The sequence below is a fragment of the Prunus avium genome, chromosome 8, assembly GCF_965620075.1.
Source record: "Prunus avium chromosome 8, drPruAviu1.hap1.1, whole genome shotgun sequence".
Lineage (NCBI taxonomy): Eukaryota > Viridiplantae > Streptophyta > Magnoliopsida > Rosales > Rosaceae > Prunus > Prunus avium.
This window is the reverse complement of record NC_142291.1, coordinates 30907372-30931326: the sequence shown is the minus strand read 5'-3', so window position 1 is coordinate 30931326 and position 23955 is coordinate 30907372. Positions and strand designations below refer to the sequence as shown.

General features: G+C 38.7%; 3 protein-coding genes, 1 long non-coding RNA gene and 3 pseudogenes across 4 annotated transcripts; 2 read left to right on the top strand and 5 right to left on the bottom strand.

The window, feature by feature from the left end:
• Window positions 1-1567: 1567 nt before the first annotated feature.
• On the bottom strand, window positions 1568-2822 carry LOC110765174 (protein IRX15-LIKE). Its single transcript, XM_021968246.2, has one exon. It carries the CDS (start codon window positions 2594-2596, stop codon window positions 1631-1633), a length of 966 nt encoding a protein of 321 aa, XP_021823938.1. The 5' UTR covers window positions 2597-2822; the 3' UTR covers window positions 1568-1630.
• Window positions 2823-6691: 3869 nt separating this feature from the next.
• On the bottom strand, window positions 6692-8426 carry LOC148292531 (uncharacterized). Its single transcript, XR_015826178.1, has 4 exons — window positions 8266-8426; window positions 8069-8163; window positions 7882-7936; window positions 6692-7172 (listed from the first exon to the last, which is right to left on the bottom strand). It is a non-coding gene; the product is annotated as an uncharacterized LOC148292531 (long non-coding RNA).
• Window positions 8427-9193: 767 nt separating this feature from the next.
• Window positions 9194-11009, top strand: LOC110765164 (UDP-glucose flavonoid 3-O-glucosyltransferase 7 pseudogene; annotated as a pseudogene).
• A 1869-nt stretch (window positions 11010-12878) lies between these two features.
• LOC110765135 (UDP-glucose flavonoid 3-O-glucosyltransferase 7 pseudogene) lies at window positions 12879-14182 on the bottom strand (annotated as a pseudogene).
• Window positions 14183-14582: 400 nt separating this feature from the next.
• On the bottom strand, window positions 14583-16789 carry LOC110765163 (UDP-glucose flavonoid 3-O-glucosyltransferase 7-like). The gene is made up of 2 exons (XM_088244983.1): window positions 15278-16789; window positions 14583-14984 (listed from the first exon to the last, which is right to left on the bottom strand). The coding sequence occupies exon 1, from the start codon at window positions 16746-16748 to the stop codon at window positions 15315-15317; it is 1434 nt and encodes a 477-aa protein (XP_088101109.1). The 5' UTR covers window positions 16749-16789; the 3' UTR covers window positions 14583-14984; window positions 15278-15314.
• A 956-nt stretch (window positions 16790-17745) lies between these two features.
• On the top strand, window positions 17746-19584 carry LOC110765162 (UDP-glucose flavonoid 3-O-glucosyltransferase 7-like). Its single transcript, XM_021968236.2, has one exon. It carries the CDS (start codon window positions 17808-17810, stop codon window positions 19260-19262), a length of 1455 nt encoding a protein of 484 aa, XP_021823928.2. The 5' UTR covers window positions 17746-17807; the 3' UTR covers window positions 19263-19584.
• A 1919-nt stretch (window positions 19585-21503) lies between these two features.
• Window positions 21504-23217, bottom strand: LOC110765143 (UDP-glucose flavonoid 3-O-glucosyltransferase 7 pseudogene; annotated as a pseudogene).
• Window positions 23218-23955: the final 738 nt, after the last annotated feature.

Sequence of the window (23955 nt, the reverse complement as noted above, 5' to 3'; positions counted from 1 at the left end):
GTTTACCTAAAATTACTACTGGAAAAATAAATAAAAGATCATTTGGCCATGCGGGCTTGCTGTAATAATTATGACCCATTCCTTTAGTCAATTTAGCTCTTAACACAAGATCGTTCAAGTCAGGTTTTTTTTTTTTTGTTATTATAATATAATTCATTTTTTTATTATTTAACTTCAAATTTAACTTAGAAGAAAAAAAAAAAAAAGGTGTTGTTTTTTATTGTACAATGAACGATTTTAAAAATCATGGAATTTCAGTTTAATAAGCACTCAAAACAAGTACATGCTCGAGCATCATTGACCAACTCCTTATCAATTTCGATTCATTTCAAGGCAGCCTCTCCTTCACCAAGTCTCTCATGCTTTTTGGATACTCCTCCAAACACAAATGGATCCATAAACCATCCTGGTGGGGCAATCCCCAGCTCATAACCATAAGATGCAAGAATTCTTGGCTCATTAAATGTGTACCAATATTTAACTCTGTCTCAAAATAAATGTGAACCAATATGCAATCCCCACCTATCAAATAGCATCTCGGTTGGACATGCTTTAATACCCTTTATTCTATTACAATTTTAGTACATTCCTGTTTTATATGCTAAAATCAATTACGTACCAACAATTTTAGTCATGTCACATACAATATTAATATAACAATATCTTACGTGCTAAAATGAAATTTCTGAGAGAGACACCATCAACAAATGTCAAATTCAGAATCTTAATTATTTTCTTATTGTCAACTAAAATCTGTCAAGTTTAATAATATTTTTACCCGCAAGAAAGTTAGGCCATTACAATCACCTAACTACAATTAGACATCAAAATCATTTACAAATATATATTGTTGTATGTAGTTGAATCTTCGTTATATCAAACGAAAATAAATACCACTAGACCAACCGTTTGGCATGACAACGCCCACACCGACACTTTCCCGCGAATTGTAATGTGAGGCGTAACGTACGCTTTAGTCACGATGAGTCACGTGACCGGACAAAAACACTTTTATTAAGACAGGACTGCGACTGTCCCTCGTCCTCTACGTAGCTTTCGCCAATCCCGCTAAATCCTCCGAAGCTTCTCGCTTGCACTCGCGCACTTCGCCCAGTCATTTCACTCGTTTCATTCCATATCGGATTTCAGCGCGTACGAATGCCCCCGACATAAACTAATATTAACTAAAATTCCATATATCTTAAAATACACGAGAACAAAAAAAAAGATTGTGGTCACCGACACTAGAGTTTCTTTTTCTACAGCATATTCTTTTCGTCTTGTTTGGTTCTCGAGAAAATGGAATGCTGGAAAATTTTTGAATTCGAATTTTCTTGGGGATGGTGGGATTAGTGGAGGTTAAAGTAGTGAAACGTCAGTGTCACCTTAGCTAATTGACACTTTTGACTAAAAAACAAACTAATTAATAGCGTTTATCCTTCTTAGTGGGGGAATTAATAATTTGATTTGGAGCGGTTACATGGGAAAATCCAAAATTTCTATGCTTTTCCAAAAAAACCAGATAAGACCAAGCACCAAACTGAACACTAAAAAGCTGCAAAGAAAATGAAGAAGAAAAACTTATGTATTAATTAACATAAAATAATATAATTTACAAAACCAATCTCAATTAATCATCTTCATCCCCCTTTGACGATGGCGATGATGTTGGATTTCTGCAAAATTTAAAGCTATTATGATCTTCCATTTTCTCCACAACAAAATGCCCCAAACTATCCACAGCCTCCACCAAGTTTTCCCGGCAAAGAAACTCGTCGCTAAAAACCCTCTCAACCTCTCTGTTTAAATCGTGGACAAACACATGGGTCGTGGCTCTGCCGCCCCTTTTGCTCCGAGCCAAAACTCCGGCGGTGTAGATCGCCGACATCCGCCCCGGCGCCGCCGGCGAGTACCCACGTGGCCCGTCGACCAAAATCACATCCCAAGGGACCTGGTATATGTGGTTCGGCAAGTCGTTGATCCCAATCTTGCAGTCCGAGAACAGCAGATTCTGGACCGGCCGGCACTCGTTTTTGACTTGGCTTCTGGTCGTCGAGAGCAATTGTTTATGGTCCTTGACCTGGGTCGTGTACGACACGTCGTATGCTTCGGGGGTGTGGTGGGGATGGGACTGTTCGAACCTGGAGACCAAGAACTCGCTCTCGTCGAGGAAGACGGTGCGGCCGTTGAGATTGAGGGCGAGGTAGAGGAGGGACTCGTGGGTGAGCCCAAAAATGAGGAAATTGCAGGTGGGTGCGCAGAGGCGGGTGAGGGTGGAGGATATGGTGGTGAGCTCTGGCGCGGACATGTGGGGTGTAGACGAGGTGTTCGACGAAATGGCGTAGTGAAGAAGAGCGTCGAGGATGGGCGGCGGGAGTGGGATTGTGGAGGTGGGCGTGAGGGAGGAGTTGGGGAGGGTTTGTGGGATGCTGGTGTTTATGAGAGTGAGAGTGAATGCGAGGGTGAAGAAGGTGAAGAAGAAGAGCAGCCATAGCCGGTGAGGGCTTCCTCCATTTGTGCTGGATTTGTGGATTGATGAGGGGTGGAGGAGGATGAGCTTTGTGTTTGTGTTGGTTGTTGTGGTGTTGGTCTTCATTTCTAGAGAGAGAGAGAGAGAAAGAGAGAGAGGTGATGAGGTTGTGATTGAGTTTACGACAAAGGGATTTTTGGCTACTTTTTATTTTCTGTTTTTCATCTTCTTGAGCTCTCTCTCTCTGTCTTCTCTTTCATGATTTCAATTACCTGAAAGTTAGAGAGAGCGACAGAGAAATCACGGAGGGATTGAGTGGGACACAAATGCCAAATGTGTACAGTTCAGGTCTTGAGGAGGTGGCGTCTTGTCATAAAAGGGAGGTTGGAGGGGGTACTTTGGAAAAAAGAGAGGGTCAAGGGGGCACTTAATATTTCAGGGGTAGAATATAGAAGTTCTTTGCTTGAGGCCGGCCCATTAACAAGGCGAAGGCCCGAGACAATTAGTTGGGTGATGAAATTGTTAACAAGAACACAAGAAAATCACCAAGATATTTTAGTGAAAGCACCCGTGGGTTAAATTGGACTACTAAAATATCTTGGTGGATTGACATAATTCTTGTTAACAATTTCGGTGGTTAGCAATGTGGTACAAATAGCATTATTGTTAACGTAAATCCCGTCTAATTCAAAATTTATCCAATTTAATTCAAGATTCTATACGAGGCCTTATGAATTACGTAAACGAGTAATTATAGTATGATACTTGAGTATGGCCATATGGTATAAATCATCCCGATGTTAAAATAAACACTAACGTGTGTATTCCAGTATAATACAATCATTTCTCCAAATAAACAATATATGAAACCATTGTTGGTCTAATTGTAAGCATATTCTTTGGTAAATTTGTTTCCTTCTTGGAGGGGAGAGAGGGTAAATACAAAAATGTGAGTCAAGATCCCACATGAGGGATAAAAGGAAGAAAGAAAGAGACAGTTTGCGGGAAATTGGACATAAATGGATAGTGGATGTAAATTTTGGCAGAAAGGGTATGGCCTGGGATTGAGATATTTAGGCGGGATTGGAATGTTGCAAATTGCAATTACTTTGCGCTACAAGCTTACGTTTGTTTTCAATTTGAAGTTTTAATGTGTCTAGCATCTTTGTATTTTGTGCAGCTCCCATCCCATGTATGTTAGTCTCAAAATTTGAGGTGAAAGTGACAAATGGACATTTGACCCATTTGGGGACATTCATTTACAAGAAATCGTCACCATATGAATAGAAGGTCAATTAAATGAATGGCAATCACAATCTGAAATATGAGGAATTTATGATTGTTATCTCTTCTATGTGTGACCTAGAATAGTTAGTCGAAATGATCAAGGAGCAACTTGAAATGTGTAAATTTAGAAACAATTAAATTCAATCCGCGCATGTTTGGAATTCACTTGCCGTGACGTATAGACTTTTTAGGCCAAATATCATTGTTTGCTAAGTTAAATCCATGTTTTAAGTTTAAGGGATTTGAAATTATGTTGGTTTTGTATTTTGCTTCCGATTAGGATATAGTTATAGGGTTTGAAGTATATTAAAACCAACTTTAGTTAAGAAAGTAGGGTGGTTATCCATTCCATTATTATTATTGTTTGGGCCTAAATTTGGCGCGCCCAATCCAAAGTCAAAAGCCCACATCATTTTTTCAAGCCACCTGTTTGGACCTAAAATTGACGCACTCAACCCATCGACGCGCCCAACCCGTTAACAAATAAACAGGCCAAAGCGATACACTCGGCCCAAACATTGGAGGCCTGGAAGCAGTCAAAATCGAGAAAAAACTTGGGCCTCAAAAGGAACCCAAATTGAGCTTGAAAACCAAAGATGGGCTTGGCAGGTTTTAAATTAAAAGAAAGAAAAGAGAAGCCCAGGGGAGAAACACACCCACGTGACTTACCTGACTTTGAAAAGTCAAAAATTTCAACTAAAGTCACAAAGAGAAGTTACAGGAATTTATGAATACACACTTGCAGAAAATTTCTCCAATCTTTTACAAGCAGAGAAAGATCAAAATCCTTATATATATATATATATATATAGAAAATTTCGGCAGGCACTATTCTCAAAGGATACGCAGATTGTGTTTTCTAAAAAGAGAGATAAGCAGGAAACAGGGGGTTGCTGAAATGGAAAATCACACTCATCATCACAGTTTGAAAAGCAGTTAGATTGGAAAAATGAGGTATGGCGCCCCATCAAAATACAGGGAAGTGACTGTCTCAGGAAATGATCATTGATGGCCTAACTGCCAGAAAATGGATAGAATTCCCTATCTTTTTCTTTTAAAAACTAAAAGATCTTTTGAGATTGTTTGCCGCCCATTATTATTAAAACTCTCGCTCCCAAAAGCATTTCTTATAAATACAAGAGAGAGTGAACAGAGCAAAAACATTCAATCAACATAACTAAAAATTAGTCAAAAGACAAACACTCAAAATGATCACTTGATCTCAAAGAACCTTCAAGCAAATTGAAGCAACCAAAAGCTAGCTAAGAAGAGAAGCCAGCTACAAGTCAAAGCTTCCAGTTTTTAGACTTAGAAGAAAATCAATTAAAACGAGATTTCTCTCGTTACAAATTTGGTTCAGCAAAGCCAAGGCAAGTAGAGTTTGAGTTTTCACAAATACGAAAACCTCAACAAATTTATGAAGAGCCCTGACAGGTACCACAGTACAGCTCCAGCTTAAGTCCAGCCACTTATGCCCCCTTTTTAGATTGAAGAAGTCCCAGTTCTGCCCGTCCAAAAGCCTTCCAGGGCTTGAAATAGATTAAAGCTCTGCCAAACTCAAGCTTTGGTATCGATTTGCAGCTGGAGCCTAGCAGTTGAAGTTGTTGAAAGTCCAGTCCAGCACATGCATACCTAGTCCAGCCCAGATCAGAAGCATCTACCTAGACAGAAATGGAAGCACAACCCTCTTTTTGTCTTTTTGTAGTCAGTTTTTCCCTTTTGAGCTTTGTGAAAGGGAGTTCTGCCTGAAAGCGGTTCACTCTGTTATCATTTATTCTGGCAAGAACTACCAGTTTTGTACTGTGAAAAATTGTGAAGTCCTCACCAGTCTGAGGCAGGAAAAGAACTTACTTGGGAGATATTCCTCACCCAAATTCACAATCGCTTGTTCAAAAATTAGTAACTTGGGGCGCAAGTTATTTATTTTTAAAGAAATCTGCTAGGATTTTCATTGCTAGCAGTGGCACGCTCGCACACTAAAGAAAGTTGACTTGTTGACCAGTCAATGGTTTTCAAGACAATGGGGAATTTTACCCTACCGTCACAGGAGACAAATCAAAACGGGTGAACAATTGTCAAGAATTTTTTATTTATTTTTTAATCCACATGGTATCCACCTCAGCAAAAAAAGCCACATCAAAGCAGCCACGTCATCATTGAACGCCTCCACTAACGGAGTGACTAATTTGTATGTTTTACGAAAGGTCATGTATGCCCGTGAAAAGTTTTAAAAATTGGGTACTAATTTGAAACAACCCCTAAAGTTTGGGTACTTTTATGTAGTTAATCCAATAAATTATGTATGTACAAAAAGAAAATAAATACAAACCTCCTTGTTTTGAAGGGTACAAGGAGAGAGATTAGATGATCACTACTCTTCTTCATTAGGAGCCAAATAAGAGAGAGAACAAAACCAAAAAGTATACATTTTCAAAGGTTAGGTTCAGAAATTGACAGATTAATCTATAGAAATGACTTTAAAGTCCTGTGTGCCTTTCCTCCCAAGTCCCAAAGTACTATGGGGTCGTTTGGTACGGCGGACTGTCATGGACTGGACTAAATCCTGGGACTGTCTCGGATTAGCTCGGATTGGACTAAGCTGGATTAAGTCCTGACCTACGTTTGGTGCTGCGTCGGACTAAGAAGCTGGATTGTAAAAATAGTGAAGACCTATGTTTGGTGGTGAGTCGGACTATAAAAAAAAAAAAAAAAAAAAAAAAAAATAATAATAATAATAATTTTAAGATAATTAAATGTAATTTAAGATCTTAAAACTATGAACATACTTTATAGTTATCAAATTGATATGTTCATTTCTTTTTCACAAAATTTATATATAATAATTGAGTATATGCAAACTCAAAGAATTCAATTAATGTATCAATAACAAAGAATTCTTCATATATATGCAAAAGCCATCCACAGGACTCGAAATTAGAAATTCAATTCACCACACACAAATCCACCATTAATACATACAAATAAACATCCACAATTCCACAAGGCAAAAGCCAAGTTCTAGGAGATACATAAGGAAAGAAAGAAAAAAAGCCAAGAACAGCCAATGAGAAACATATTACAAACCAAAAGCAAACAAGGCAAAATTAGACCACCCTTCTTGAGACAAAAAAGCACCACAGAAAATGGTCGATGTGCATCACTTGAGGTCTCTCTTCTCTGCATTTGATGACACCACATCTTGCAACTTAGTCAATAATTATATGAGGCACTTCCAGCATCCAACAGAAAAAATGTTTGACTCTTTGTCTAGATCAATTCGTTAATTTTCCATTGCACTTCTGATATCTAGAAAAATCCATTGGCTCAAAAGACACCATCAACTTCAACTCTGAAATTATGCATGGTTGCCTACACAAGTTGTTTTGACCTCGAAACATGGGAAAATTTCTCAAGCCTGCAAGTACGCATATAACATCTCAAGTCTCATCAAATAGAACTTTGCAGCAAAAGGAATAATTAATTACATGATACATATGCAATTAACAAAGCAGCTGGAAATGAAATGAAACCAGGATAGGCAAATCTATTTCTTCAATCACAGAAGCATTTAATGGGTAAATTGAACAAACAACATATAGGTTAATGGGAAAAGGTAGAATTTCTTCATTCATCGTTAGCCACCCTAGTCTAGTCCTTAAGAAAAAGAGACACATTAATCCTTACCCTCCCCTTCCTCAAAGTGAGGATTTGCAAGGTTTGTCATGTAATACCAATCCATCTAACACATCTACCTAGTGAATAAAAAAAAAATACATTCCAAGCTTAATTATGAATGGAATCGATTTCGGTTATATTTGAAACTCTGCACCATTTATAAAGTAAACAACCTATATTTTCACAAAAGAGGACTAGTAAACATCCACAAAAATTAAAGACCCTGTTGCACCCAGAAAGAAACCTCACCCATAATCTTTTAGCAATAGCTATAATACCCAATTAACACACAAATCAAGACCACAAATTAATCTGTCGAAGAAAATCATGTAGAAATGTGTCTTTAAGGTTTAAGAATTTAAATTTGTGGTCTTGATTATCACTCCACTAATAGAAAAACCTAATAATCTTATAAAAAAAGTGACTGCTTGGTAATACTTGATACTTACAAACTGGAAGCACCACCACTTCGGTTGTGAGCCCCCGACTCTGAGGTGTCCATTGCTGCACAACCAATGTAAAAAAAGAAAAATCAAAATCAAAATTCTCCAAAAGCAAAGGTAAGAGAGAGAGAGAGAGAGGGGGATTCGAAGAAAGCTATAATCATAGAAATTGATGAAATTAGAATAACAGGACTTGATATCTTGAGGCAAATCTGAAACGGGCTCTTCAGTGATGTCCATTGAAGCGGAATCGTTTATCTTTCTTCTTGTTCATGTTCTTCGCCATTGCTTTGGAGATGGAACAGAAAAATCGTATAAAAAATCATCCAAATTAACAATACCCATGAAGGAATAAGAGAGGTATGTAAAGGGAGAGAAAAAAAAACTTGCCTGAGTACAACTTTGAAGAAGAGTAGAGTCGATGTTGAAGGAAACGAGAGCGAGAGAGAGAAAGGCGTTCTAGGGCTCGGACTCGCTTGTTTTGTTTAGCGAGGTCGCTATTTTGCGAGCCATGTTTCAGGCTCGTTAGATTGGACGAGCGAGTGAGGCATTTTTGGTACTGTTGGACTATATAGTCTCATTTAAGTTAGTCCCTCTTTTTACCAAACATGGGTTTTAAGTATTAATTAAGCCAGTCCAGTCCAGTGAGGCCTACCAAACATGCCCTATAAGGCCTTCTCCAACTCATTTGGGGCTAAACTAAAAAAATTTCCTCCTTCAAAAAGTAACTATTTGGGTTTTGCCCGGACTCAAATCGTTTTTTCTCTCAACCCTTCGTACTCAAATTTTAAGTCCGCAATTTTATTAAATTGTTTAAGAATTGTTTAAGTCAAATTTTTTTTTTAATGGATAACTTTTCTTCATTTAACCTTTTTAAATAACTTCATAATTTAATTTTTTGAACAATTTGACCTTAAAAAATTGAAATTCTACAAATATAATGTTTTTGGTAGATTATTTGAGAAATGAGTGGGTATTTATAGAGTTTGGGGTGAGTTTTGATGTTGGATCTGATTTAGATTAAGTTAAAATTTTATGTTGATCTTTGGATTTAAATTTCAACCGTTGGATCTTTTTTTTTTACCGTTAAAATAGTTTAGATTTAATATATATCGTTGATCTAAGTTAATATTAGAATATAAACAAATAACATCACTACAAGCCAAAGGCAGTATCTTCCACATGGGCTGTTGGCGGGCCCCAGCGAAGGAAAGCTTGCACATGGACGGCTGATACAGCAAGTGGGCTCCACTAATTTTTTTAAGGTTTAGGCAATACTTGGATAGCTATTTGGGTCAAAGTTTGGATTTTCCCAAATTTTGGCCCCTTCGTTTGCTTGGGTTGGGAGAGATTTTGGGCAATAATTTGGGATTTTTTGAGTTTGGCCTCATGGGTTGGAGATGGCCTAATATACCAAGTGTATCTCCTAGCTCTTAGTCAACCCTTATCAATTCAATCTCTTCTCCAATCATAGCCATTAGTTCAATCCTTGTTGGAATTTTTTGAAGTGAGTAAGGGTGTGAGAAAAGAGAATTCAAGAAGGAATTCTTGGGTGTTTACAAGGGCATCAAAGGGTTTGAGTAAAGATGAGATGAGAGAAAAGAAAACTGGGTTCTTCTGAGAGTTAAAGGGATAATATGGTTACCAAAGCCAAGCAATCTCACATTTTTTTCTTCCCTTTTATGGCACCTGGCCACATGATACCAACCATAGCCATGGCCAAACTATTTGCTTCAAGAGGCATCAAAACAACCATAATTTCTACTCCTCAAAACGTTGCCTTCTTCTCCAAAACAATTGAAAGAAGCAAGGATTCGGGTTTTGAGATCGGAGTTCTTCTTCTCAAATTCCCTTCTGTAAAGGTTGGATTGCCAGAAGGCTGTGAGTGTGGTCACTTGGTTGAAACACTGGAAGAGCTCCAAAAGTTCATGAAGGCCACCTCCTTACTTGATCAACAACTTGAAAAGCTTCTTGAAGAACACCAACCCAACTGCCTTGTGGCTGATAATTGCTTTCCATGGACAACTGATCTTGCTGCCAAATTTGGAATTCCAAGGCTTGTTTTCCACGGAATAAATTTTTTCTCTTTATGTATTTCACAGCATTTGATCAAGATGGACTCTTCAACATTATTGAAGTCTGATTCTGAGCCTCTAGTAATTCCTGATTTACCAGATGAGATCAAGCTTGCAAGAACCCAGATACCAAATTACCTCAAACAAGAAACCGAGTTGAGAAATTTTTTAGAATGGACTGCAGAAACAGAGAGGAGGAGTTATGGGGTTGTTGTCAACAGCTTCTATGAGCTTGAGCCAGCCTATGCTGACCATTATAGGAAGTTCTTGGGAATCAAGGCTTGGCATATTGGTCCCACATTTTTATGCAATAAGGACACTTATGCCTCCCTAGATGAACATGAATGTTTGAAGTGGCTAAATTCCAAGACACCCAATTCAGTAGTTTATGTGAGCTTTGGAAGTGTGATCAAATTTGGTGATGCTCAGCTCCTTGAAATTGCACTGGGTCTTGAGGCTTCTGGGCAGCAGTTCATTTGGGTTGTCAAGAAAGAAAAGAGTGATGAAGTAAAAAAAGAGGACTGGTTGCCTGAAGGGTTTGAAAAGAGAGTTGAAGGCAGAGGACTTGTTCTAAGAGGGTGGGCTCCACAGGTGCCAATTCTTGAACACCAAGGAGTTGGAGGCTTTGTGACTCATTGTGGATGGAACTCAGTGATTGAAGCAGTGTCTGCTGGGGTGCCAATGGCCACTTGGCCAGCTTTTTCTGATCAGTTTTATAATGAAAAGTTGGTGATTCAAATACTTGGGATTGGGGTTGGGGTAGGTGTTCAAAAATGGGAAATATTTGGAGGGGAAAAAGTGGGGAAGAGAAACATAGAGAAGGTAGTGACACAGATTATGGTGGGGGAGAAAGCAGAGGAAATGAGAAGCAGAGCCAAGAGGCTTGGGGAATTGGCGAGAAAGAGTGGAGGAAGATGGATCATCTTACAAGGATTTGAATGCCTTGATTCAAGAATTGGGGCTCCATAGCACTACTCCTAACTAAGTACTAATTAAACCTAGTAAGTATAATATATTTCTGATCATCTTCAATAATGACAATGGTTTTTGTCTTTCAAATTTTCTCCAAACATGTATATCTTTTAAACTAAATAAGTACGAGTTTACTAGTGTCAAATGCTTTTAGGGAGCATCTGACACTAGTAAACTACCTCTAGTTTGTGAGACTATTGTATAATTAATCATAAAATTTTGAGTTCTTACATCATCACTGAAAGAAGTTGAGGTTCCACCCCAAAACCAATTGGCAATGGAGGGAGTAGCCAAACTCCTTATAAACCCAGGTTAGGTCCCTTAACATTTCAATGTAGGACAAACACTCTCAACACGCCCCCGCACGTGTTGCGAAATTTCAAGCCTAACACGTGGACAACACATATTGGGTGATTTGGGAGCACGTGTGGCCGTTGGGCCCAACACATGAAGCCTTGCTCTGATACCATGAAAGAAGTTGAGGTTCCACCCCAAAACCAATTGGCAATGGAGGGAGTAGCCAAACTCCTTATAAACCCAGGTTAGGTCCCTTAACATTTCAATGTGGGACAAACACTCTCAACAATCACTAATATTTTTCACCATTGTTGTCCTCGTTAGCATACTACCTCCATTGGCATTTTACAACGCATCATCTAACAAATAAAATAGTGATTAAATCAATGTAACCGTGTGTCGTTTGTGTGAGGAGAGAGACACAAAAAATAAAATACACCAAATTGCATACAAGTTAGTTTGCTCATATAGGATTATAGGGTTAATATTCTATCACGAAACATAAGTTATAGCATCAGTGCATAATACATGATCAAGTTTGATTTCCATAAATTTTGTTCAAGAACATGATACCATTCATATTTATGGAAATGAATCAACTTAGAAGTATACATAGATTTTCAGGCTTGTTGGACGGCTTGTTGGATTCCATACCACTAAGCCTGCAGCCAAAATCATGCTCTCGGAGGAAGCTGTCTTAAAAAATGAAATAAGTGCTTCCCTAAATCTATATCATCATGAACATCATGATTTTGAGGCAATAATTTTTCTGATGATTTTTTCTCATCTCTAACATCATAATGGGATTGAGTAGCATGGAGAAGGCGATGGGGATGGGGAGGAGAGGGGAAGAAATGAGGGAGGTGAGAATGATAAGGTTCAACTGACTTGGGCACAATGAATATCATTATTACCACCACAAGTTTATTCATTGCTGTAAGGCCCAAGCTTCAGTGTTCACAGTTTGCTGGAGCAAGGTGAGAACAAAATTTATTTTATAACTTAAACTTCTTTGGATGGGTTGCTTTCATAAAGCAGCTTTTGGCCGAATAGAGTGAATACAAACTATAATTGTTTTTTAAATTCTGAGGATATTTGTTAACAACCATTTAGTCTAGTGATACTTCTCTTTACTTTATAGAAGAGGTTTCAAATTCAACTTTTGGGGGTGAAAGTTCCACATTTGTTTGTGGTTGGACCAATTTGGTATTGCAGTCCTACATAGAGAAATTTTTCGCTCTTTAACACCGTTATGTGTTGTTAGCAATTCATCAATATTATCATATGAATTTCAACACAAGAATTAGTAACACCAAATGACGGCGTTATCGTAACGCTAAAAGGAATTCACCTCAACAATCATTTGAATTTATTTTTTGTTAATATAACAATAACTTTCTTTTTATCAAAGCCAATCACATCAAATATGTCACATGAGCTAAAAAATTTATAAATATTTACAGGTGGGTTTACAATATTGATTTCTTATTACGTCTAAAGGGCATTGGATTATTGTTCTTTTCCTCAGCTTTTGTTTTTTGTTTTTGTTTTTAAATATTATACAGCCCTTTTACATTTGCGTCTGAACTGTGACATTTTATTTCTTTAGAAACAGCTCATGGTTTATACTATCGCTCACCTATAGTTTAGACTATCACTCATATAGCTATGTGTATGAGAAATTCCCTTCCACTATAGTTTAGACTATCGCTCTTGTACTAAAAGAGAGAGTATATATTCCAATTAGGACTGAGGAGGGGCAATGCTATGGATTCCCAATTCTTGAATCAAGGCATTCAAATCCTTGTAAGATGATCCACCTTCCTCCACTCTTTCTTGCCATTTCCCCAAGCACCTTGGCTCTGCTTCTCATTTCCTCTGCCTCTTCACCCACCATAACCTCTGTCACAGCCTTTTCTATATCTCCCTTCTTCACTCTATCCCCTCCAAACCTAGCCCATTTTGTAGCACCCTCAACCACTCTAACCCCAATCCCAAGTATTTCAGCCACCAATGTTTCCTTCTAAAAGTGATCAGCAAACGCAGGCCACATGGCCATTGGCACGGTCGCAGTCACTGCTTCCATGGTTGAGTTCCATCCACAATGAGTCACAAAGCCTCCTGTTGCTTGGTGCTCAAGAATTGGCACCTGTGGAGCCCATCCTCTTATAACAAGTCATCTACCTTCAACTCTGTCCTCAAACCCTTCAGGCAACCAGTCTTCTTTATTTTCTTGATCACTCTTTTCTTTTTTCACTACCCAAATGAATTGCTGCCCTGGAGCCTCAAGACCCAATGCAATCTCAAGGAGCTGAGCATCATCAAACTTCACCACACTTCCAAAGCTCACATAAATTACTGAATTGGGTTCCTTAGAACTTAGCCACTTCAAAAATTCATGTTCATCTAAGGAGGCTTTGGGTCCTCTTTTTGCCTTATCTTCAATCTCCTTATTGCATAGAAAAGGAGGTCCAATATGCCAAGCCTTGATCCCCAAAAAGTTCCTGTAATGGTCAGCATAAGCTGGTTCAAGCTCATAGAAGCTGTTGACAAGAACCCCATGGCTCTTCCACTCAGATTCTGCAGCTGCTTTGCCAAAACTTCTCAACTCAGATTCTTGTTTCATGAAATCTGGTATTTGGTTTCCTGCAAGCTTGTGCTCATGTGGTAAGTTGGGAATGACAAGAGGTTCAGAATCAGACACTATGGAAAGGTCTATTTTCATCAAATGGTGTGAAACACATAAAGAGATGAAATTTGTGCCATGGAAAACAAGCCTTGGGATTCCAAATTTAGCAGCAACATCAGTTGCCCATGGGAAAAATATGTCAGCCACAAGGCAATTGGGTTGGTGATCTTTGAGGAGCTGCTCAAGTTGTTGATCAAGCAAAGTTGTGGCCTTCAAGAATTTTTGGAGCTCTTCCTGTGTTTCAACCATGCGAGCACTCTCACACCCTTGCAGGATTTTCTTGTTCTAAGATTATAGTGTAGTGGTTTGGAGCAAATACTCCTTACATGAAAGGTCATGGGTTTCAATCCTAGCATCCATATAGTGTGTGTGAGTTCAGTATGCTATCGTCCCTATCAATTAAAAAAATACAGTTTTCGATTGTCTTCCCATTATTTGGTTGGTCCACTGAGTTATATGATTATAGAGTTATTTGAGCCAAATAATATGATATTGCACTAGTTTTTGTCACGTTAGTGAAGTAGGCCACATTTCAAGGCAGGAAAGTCAGATTAAAGATGGTTGTATAGTCAGAAAGTTTCAGCCTGGGGCCCAAACTTATATGACCAAATGATGCAGCAATGGGCCAAAGACACCACAGCTGCTCAAGTTTCACAACAGACTTTTTGGTCAGAAACTTGCACTTTTCATTCCACAAAGAGAGATCATACAACGAGAAAGTAAACACAATACAATAAAGCAGAAAGGAGAAAAGCAGCTCTCAGTGTGAGCACTTACAAACACGCACGAACAATCAAATAAACCCAGAAAAGCAACTGGTGAAAAACGTAACAGTAGGAAAACACGGTGCGACAATCCCATAAGGAAAGTCAAAACGCCCCCAAATAAGCCAAACAAATTATGAATTCCAGGGTGGGCAGGGGAGCACATCTTTATTAAGAACATGCACTAGTGAGGTGGGTGGTCTGGTTTCCCGGGTCTCCGAGCTCCTCCTCGATAGTGCCAGCGACGCTAAATGGTCCGCCGCTTGATTTCCTGATATTCTCGTCCAAGACCACACACAGGATGCAAAGGATCTGTTTCACAACAAACTTGGAAAGACTAAAACTTGCCATACGACCTTTCTGTCACAACGTTCATTTCTCTGATCACATAATTTACTTCATACTTGCCAATAACAAACCAATTATATGTATAAGTTTGATTCCAAACACTTGACTGTAAAGAATTTAAGACACACACAATTGCTAATTTGCTACATTTAAATTGTTCCTCTATGATATCTTTACTCTTTTTCCTTTTTTCGAAATCTGATTTCATTAAAAGCGAAATAGGCAAGCGAACAATAAACAAAAGAAAAACTACAAACCTAGAAAGGAACAACTCAAACCAAGTCTATCATATCTTTACTCATGAGCAATGTCATGAGACCTTAACTCTTCAATCAAAGCATTCAAATTTGCGTGAGATGATCCCCCTACTTCAACAGCCCTCCTTGCCATCTCTGCGTAACCCCTGGCTCTGTTCCTCATTTCCTCTGCTTCCTCACCCACCATGATCCTTGTCACAGCCTTCTCTATGGCATCACTCTTCACACTCTCCACTGCCACTCTACTCCACTCTTTGGCTCCAACACCAACCCCAATCCTAAGCACTTGTGTGATCAGCTTCTCATTGTAAAACTGCTCTGCAAACACAGGCCATGTGGCCATAGGCACACCAGCACACACTGCTTCAAGTGTTGAGTTCCACCCACAATGTGTCACAAATCCCCCAACTGCTTCATGTGAGAGAATCTTCACTTGGGGAGCCCACCCTCTTATAATCAGCCCCTTCCCTTCAATTCTCTTTTCAAATCCTTCAGGCAACCAGTCTTGTTGGTTTTCTTGATCATTGTTCTGTTTCTTGACAACCCAAATGAATTGCTGCCCTGAAGATTCAAGAGCCTTTGCAATCTCAAGCAGCTGGGCATCAACAAAATTGGACAAGCTTCCAAAACATACATAAACAACTGAGTTGGGTTTCTTTGAATCAAGCCACTTTATGCACTCATGTTGTTCATCAATAGAGACTTTATCTTCTTTTGCCCCCTCATTGCGTATCCAAAGTGGGCCTATATGCCAAGCCTTGATCCCCAGAACATTTGTGTAATGATCAGCATACGCAGGTTCAAGCTCATAAAAGCTGTTAACAAGAACCCCATAGCTCCTCTCCTCAGCTTTCTTACCTTCATCATACAATCTTGAAAAGTCATTTTCAACTCCATCTCTAATAAAATCAGGCAGCTTCTTTCTTGTCAGCTCAATCTCATCTGGTAAATTAGGAATAAAAAAGGTTTCTGAATCAGATGACACCTGTAAGCTAGGATTATACAAAAACATACATAGTGTAGCACATAAGGAGAAACCACTGGTTCCATGGAATATGAGCCTTGGAATTCCAAACTTAGAAGCCACATCTGTAGCCCAAGGAAAGAACATGTCAGCCACAAGGCAATTGGGTCTATTTTGCTGCAAGAACTGCTCAAGCTGAGGCTCAAGCAAGCCTGTAGCTTTGAAAAACTTTATTTGCATTTCAGGCGAAGTTGCCAAATGCAAGCTCTGGCAATTTTCTGGCAATCCAACCTCTAAAGTAGGCACTTCGATTGTGAAAATGTGAACTGGGGAAGTTGAATTTTCAATTTTCTTGTGGATGAAGGGTGCATCTAGAGCGGTGGTGATTATTGTTGCTTTGAGACCTCTGGAAACAAATAGTTTGGCCATGTCTATGACTGGGATAATGTGGCCTTGAGCCATGAAAGGGAAGAGAGCAATATGAAGCTGATGGTTTTTGGTTCCCATGGTTGTCTTGAAGACTTGAACTCTAAGACCTAACAGTTCTAGTGGATATCATTAACTATGATGGAGCTATATGTATAGCTTGGAGTTATGATGTGTTTCATCTGATTTTCAACACTTGGCAAGTTTTCAACCAATCACATGCGTTATGATGTGTTTCATCTGATTTTCAAAACTTGGCAAGTTTTCAACCAATCACATGCTTTTATCATTAGTATATTACCCGTAGGCAAACACATGATATATTAATGAAAAATCGTGGCGGAGTCAGGAAATTTAAATTGACAATGTTTGAAAGGTTAAAACCTCCAAAAACAAATTTGGGACAACTAAGTCTCCTTAGAATTTAAATAATAATAATTCCCTTAGATACATGGTTAGGCTCGAGGATTGGGGGAGGGGAGAATTCCCTTAGCTGTTTCAACAAGTGCAGAGTCAATGACAAGAGGTACGGTTGAGGCTTAAATAATAGGGTCATGCTAGGGAGACCAACTTGGGATATCAACTTGTGTACCAACTCTCTAATAGAGGTAGAGCTCACCAATACAATGAGTCCCACGCTCTATTAGAGAGTTGGTACATAAGTTGGTATCCCAAGTTGGTATCCCTAGCATTTTCCTAAATAATAATAATTCCCTTTAACATGTCCTAAGTTTGGGTACTTTTCAGCATTTTCCTACAAAATTATTGTCATAAACTAGCACGTCGGAATCAAGTGCAGGTTTCGTTAGTCAAAATACGATTTCTCCCCTAGGTGCCAAAATTAGATATTAAGTAAGTCAATGTCTTGTTCCCCAAACCTTCGTTTAAAAAATTGATACCTTATCGCACTAAAATTCAAAGATTTTGTTCATAGTTGACTGATTAAACTAATTGTATCCCATGGAAATAACAAGCCAAACACAATTTTTTAAGCTCCATGAGACTTGCTTCCCAAGTAATGTACTGTTATATACCAACTCTATCAACCAGTTCTTTCAGTCAAGCCTTGAATGATTAGCAGTTTCATTACTTCTCAGCTTCACCATCTTCTCCATAATCACAAATCTCTTGCAACTTAAAATGGATCAAAAAACCATCCAGCCTCACATTTTCTTCTTTCCCCATATGAGTCATGGCCACATGATACCAACCATAGACATAGCCAAACTATTTGCTTCCAAAGGCATCAAAACAACCATAATTTCTACTCCTCATAATTTGTCCCTCTTCTCCAAAGCAATTGAAAGAAGCAAACTTTCGGGTTTCGAAATCGGAGTTCTTGCTCTCAAATTCCCAGCTGTGGAGGTTGGGTTGCCAGAAGGGTGTGAGAGTGACCACATGGTTGAAACACAGGAAGAGCTCCAAAAATTCTTGAAGGCCACAACTTTGCTTGATCAACAACTTGAGCAGCTTCTCAAAGAACACCAACCAAATTGCCTTGTGGCTGACATATTTTTCCCATGGGCAACTGATGTTGCTGCTAAATTTGGAATCCCAAGGCTTGTTTTCCATGGCACAAATTTCATCTCTTTATGTGTTTCACACCATTTGATGAAAATGGACCTTTCCATAGTGTCTGATTCTGAACCTCTTGTCATTCCTAACTTACCACATGAGCACAAGCTTGCAGGAAACCAAATACCAGATTTCATGAAACAAGAATCTGAATTGAGAAGTTTTGGCAAAGCAGCTGCAGAATCTGAGTGGAGGAGCCATGGGGTTCTTGTTAACAGCTTCTATGAGCTTGAACCAGCTTATGCTGACCATTACAGGAACTTTTTGGGAATCAAGGCTTGGCATATTGGACCTACTTTTCTATGCAATAAGGAGATTGAAGATAAGGCAAACAGAGGACCCAAAGCGTCCTTAGATGAACATGAATGCTTGAAGTGGCTAAGTTCTAAGGAACCCAATTCAGTAATTTATGTGAGCTTTGGAAGTTTGGTGAAGTTTGATGATGCTCAGCTCCTTGAGATTGCATTGGGTCTTGAGGCTTCAGGGCAGCAATTCATTTGGGTAGTGAAAAAAGAAAAGAGTGATCAAGAAAATAAAGAAGACTGGTTGCCTGAAGGGTTTGAGGACAGAGTTGAAGGCAGAGGACTTGTTATAAGAGGATGGGCTCCACAGGTGCCAATTCTTGAGCACCAAGCAACAGGAGGCTTTGTGACTCATTGTGGATGGAACTCCACCATGGAAGCAGTGACTGCCGGTGTGCCAATGGCCACGTGGCCTGCGTTCGCCGATCAGTTTTACAACGAAAAATTGGTGACTGAAATTCTTGGAATTGGGGTTAGAGTGGTTGAGGGTGCTAAAAAATGGGCTAGGTTTGGAGGGGATAGAGTGAAGAAGGAAAATATAGAGAAGGCTGTGACAGAGGTTATGGTTGGTAAAGATGCAGAGGAAATGAGAAGCAGAGCCAAGGCGCTTGGGGAAATGGCAAGAAAGAGCGTGGAGGAAGGTGGATCATCTTACAAGGATTTGAATGCCTTGATTCAAGAATTGGGGCTCCATAGGATTGCCCCTCCTCAGTCCTAATTGGAATATATACTTTTTTTTGGGAGCTAAACTATAGGGGAGGGGGATTTCTCACACACACAACTATGATGACATGGGGATATATATTTTGGCTTATGTGTATTATATAGGGCTGTATAAACCACGAGCTGTTTCTAAAGAAATAAAGTGTCACGGTTCAGAGGCAAATGTAAAAGGGCTGTATAATATTAAAAAAACAAAAAAAACAAAAGCTGAGGAAAAGAATAATAATCCTATGCCCTTTAGACGCAATAAGAAATCAGTATTGTAAACCTGTAAATATTCATGAATTTTTTAGCTCATGTGACATATTTGATGTGATTGGCTTTGATAAAAAGAAAGTTATTGTTATATTAACAAAAAAAAATTCAAATGATCGTCCAGATGAATTCTTTTTAGCGTTAAAATAACGCCGCCATTTGGTGTTACTAATTCATGTGTTGAAATTCGTATGACAATATTGATGAATTGCTAACAACACATGACGGTGTTAAAGAGCGAAAAAGTTCTCTATGCAGGACTGCAATTCCAAGTTGGTCCAACCACAAACAAATGTAGACCTTTCACCCCCAAAAGTTGAATTTGGACTAAATGGTTGTTCACAAATATCCTCAGAATTTACAAAACAATTATAGTTTGTATTTTCGACCAAAAAAAATATATTATAGTTTGTATTAACTCTATATGCCCAAAAGCTACTTTATGAAAGCAACCCATCCAAAGAAGTTTAAGTTATAAAATAAATTTGTTCTCACCTTGCTCCAGCAAACTGTGATCACTGAAGCTTGGGCCTTACAGCAATGAATAAACTTGTGGTGGTAATAATGATATTCATTGTGCCCAAGTCAGTTGAACCTTATCATTCTCACCTCCCTCATTTCTTCCCCTCTCCTCCCCATCCCCATCGCCTTCTCCATGCTACTCAATCCCATTATGATGTTAGAGATAAGAAAAAATCATCAGAAAAATTATTGCCTCAAAATCATGATGTTCATGATGATCTAGAATGTAATGGTAGGACCAAAGCGACGATTAATAAAGAGTTGGTGGACCATTTGAATGAATAATTTAGTTTAGGGACCAAAATGTAAATCGAGTACAAATTTGAGGACCATTTGAGTAATTTACCCTTTATTTTTTGTGTTTATCTCTCTGCTCACACAAACGACACACGGTTACATTGAGAAAATGACTATTTTATTTGTTAGATAATGCATTGTAGAATGCTAATAGAGGTAGTGTGCTAACGAGGACAACAATGGTGAAAAATATTAGTGATGATGTAAGAACTCAAAATTTTATGATTAATTATACAATAGTCTCACAAACTAGAAGATGACCCCACAAACATAAATGAAAATAGTAGAAAATTCTAGACAAGAGCCACAATATACTCCGGCTAGAATTACATGTTGAAGTCGGTTTGCTATACAACCGACCTATCTAGTGGGTTCAATAATCTATAAATAGGCATTAAACCTACTCATTGTAATTAAGCTAGAAGCTAGCAACCTAAACTAATAAGACTAATAAGTTAGCTATCTAGCTAATTAACTCAAGGTGGTGAGAATTAGCCAAGAGTGTTGTGTGGAAACACTCCAAGACTTTGTCGTTGATGAACTATACAACGACACACACACAAACCCCTTGAGAATAAAGTACACATACAAACTCCTTTGAGAATAAAGCGCACACACCACGAAGAGAATAAAACAAACACACAAGAACACAAAGATTTATAGGAGTTTGGCCTCGTGTCTACGTCATCTTGGGGATCCACCCAAGAAATTCACTAGTATATGTAAAAATGACTTTGGTTACAATCTAGAACCCCTTTAGCTCTCACAAGAACCCTAACTTTCTTTTCTCTCACCCTTACTCAAACCCTCTAATGTCCTTGTAAATACCCTAGAATTCCTTCTTGAATTCTCTTTTCTCTCACCCTTACTTCATAAAATTCCAACAAGTGATTGAACTGATGGTTATGATTGGAGAAGAGATTGAACTGATAAGGCTTGACTGAAAGAGATAGGAGATACACTTGGTATATTATAGTACTTTGGGACTTGGGAGGAAAGGCACAGAGGGCTTTAAAAAAAATGTGTCCAGTTTGTGTAGTCAATGATTTACAATAGATTAATCTGTCAGTTCTGAACCTAGCCTTTGAAAATGTATACTTTTTGGTTTTGTTCTCTCTCTTATTTGGCTCCTAATGAAGAAGAGTAGTGATAATCTAATCTCCTCTCCTTGTACCCTTCAAAACAAGGAGGTTTGTATTTATTTTATTTTTGTACATACATAATTTATTTAACTGAATCTTAAAGGGCCAAGGCTTGTATCTTCTTCCCAATACATAGATGCCTCCAGTTTTGCATTAGGATTCTATTAACATATTATACTCACAATTCTGTTTTCCTTCTCAATGATAAAAAACAAAAAACAAAAACACACATACAGACACAAAACGTTAGTTGTTTGGCTAAAGCTTCAAGCTCTAAGGGACTTCAACTCTTCAATAAGTGCAGTTAAATCTGAGAAAGATGAACCACCTTCTTCAACAGCCCTCCTTGCCATCTCTCGAAGCGCCTTGGCTCTGCTTCTGATTTCCTCTGCTTCATCACCAACCATGATTTCAGTCACAGCCTTCTCTATGGCCTCTCTCTTCACACTGGCTTCCTGCTTCACATCTACAAATGTAGCCCACTGTTGAACACCAACAGCAACCCCAATTCTCAGTATCTCAGTCAACAACTTCTCATTGTAAAATTGTTCGGCGGACACGGGCCATGTGATCATTGGCACTCCAGAGGAAACTCCTTCAAGGATAGAGTTCCACCCACAGTGAGTCACAAAGCTTCCAATTGCTTCATGCTCAAGAATCAGCACTTGTGGAGCCCAACCTCTTATAATTAGTCCCTTACCTTCCATTCTCTTTTCAAACCCTTCAGGCAACCACTCTTCCTTTTCTTTCTTTTCTTTCTTCACAACCCAAATGAATTCCCTCCCACTTGCCTCAAGCCCCAATGCAATTTCAAAGAGCTGAGGATCAGTGAAATTGGTCATGCTTCCAAAGCATATGTAAACAACTGAATTGGGTTTCTTAGAATTAAGCCAATTCAAGCACTCATGTTCATCAAAGGAGGCTTCCATTCCCCTCATCTCTGCTTTATCTAATGCTGCCTTGTTACATAACGAAACCGGGCCTATATGCCATGCCTTCCTCCCAAACACCTTCCTATAATGATCTGCATAAACTGATTCAAGTTCATAGAAGCTGTTAACAATAACCCCATAGCTCCTTTCCTCACAGGCTTTGCATGCTTCAAACAACTTGGTGAATTCTGTTTCAACCTTTTTCTTAAGAAAAGCCGGTATTTGGCTTCCGGTCAGCTTGATCTCAACTGGGAAATTAGGAATAGTAAATACTTCTGAATCAGATGAAACCTTCAAGTGAGGCTCATACAATATCACACTAAGTGAAGCACACAAAGGGAAAAAACCAATGCCATGAAATATGAGCCTTGGAATACCAAACTTGGCGGCAACATCTGTGGTCCAAGGAAAGAAAGCGTCTGCAACAAGGCAGTGAGGGCACTGTTGGTCCAAAATCTGCTCAAGCTGTGGTTCAAGAAGGGTGGTAGCTTTGAAGAACTTTTGCTTCATCTCATTGGTTGTAGCCAAGCTAGCGCTTTCACATCCCGGAGGCAACCCAACTTCTTCAGTTGGGAATCTGATGACAATAAGTTCAATTTCAAACCCCAATTCTTTGCTGCTTTGGATTGCTTTTGAGAAAAGTGGTGCATGAAGAGGGGTGGTTATTAGGGTGGATTTTACACCATGGGAAGCAAATATTTTGGCCATGTCTATGAGGGGTATGCTATGGCCTTGAGCCATATATGGAAAGAAGAAAATGTGAAGCTGCTCTTGGGATTTTGTTTCCATGGGAACTCTGGTAGACAGTCACTACAATAATGATGCTGATGAAATATAAGATATAGAGACTTGGGAGGGGAGGGAAGGGCTTGTTTCTTTTTAAAAAATGCTTCTTTAAGGCAAGCCAAAAATGACTTTGCTATCTCTTTGCATGCGTAGTCTCTTACATCATGTGTTCACATTACAGGTTTATTTTAGTATTCTTTTAAGATATTAGTTTGATTCTATCTACATAGGAACGATCATAATAATTTATTTAATCCACCGACCTTAATAATCGAATATGCTGAATGAATGTCTCATGGGTCAACAAAAAAACAAAACTTTTAATCAAAGTATGAAAATTAAGTAGAAAAAATCAGTGCTCAATGCATAATTCTTTCATAAGAAACTGTTCTTGCTAGATTGTATCACAAAAGATTGTTAATCTCATTTGAATGTGTGGTCCAACCTTAATTATGGGACCTCAATGCTTCAATTAGAGCATTCAAATCAAACTCAGAATTAATTGGAGATATCCAATATCATTTAAATTCTCCTGTAAGATTTGCAATGTCGGATTTAACACTCTCAACACACCAACCCCAATTTTTAGCACTTGGGTCACCAACTTCTCATTATAAGATTGCTCATCAGATACTGGCAAGGTGATCATTGGCACCCCAACAACAATTCCTTCGTGATCATTGGCACCCACAATGTTAAAAGCAAAAGAACACAAAATGGTGGTATTTTTTCTATAAAGCTTCAAGCTCAAAGG

Excerpts from the sequence above, each read along its gene's own strand:
- LOC110765174 (XM_021968246.2), bottom strand. The coding sequence starts at position 2,596 with ATGAAGACCAACACCACAACAACCAACACAAACACAAAGCTCATCCTC.
- LOC110765162 (XM_021968236.2), top strand. The coding sequence starts at position 17,808 with ATGGATCAAAAAACCATCCAGCCTCACATTTTCTTCTTTCCCCATATG.
- LOC110765163 (XM_088244983.1), bottom strand. The coding sequence starts at position 16,748 with ATGGGAACCAAAAACCATCAGCTTCATATTGCTCTCTTCCCTTTCATG.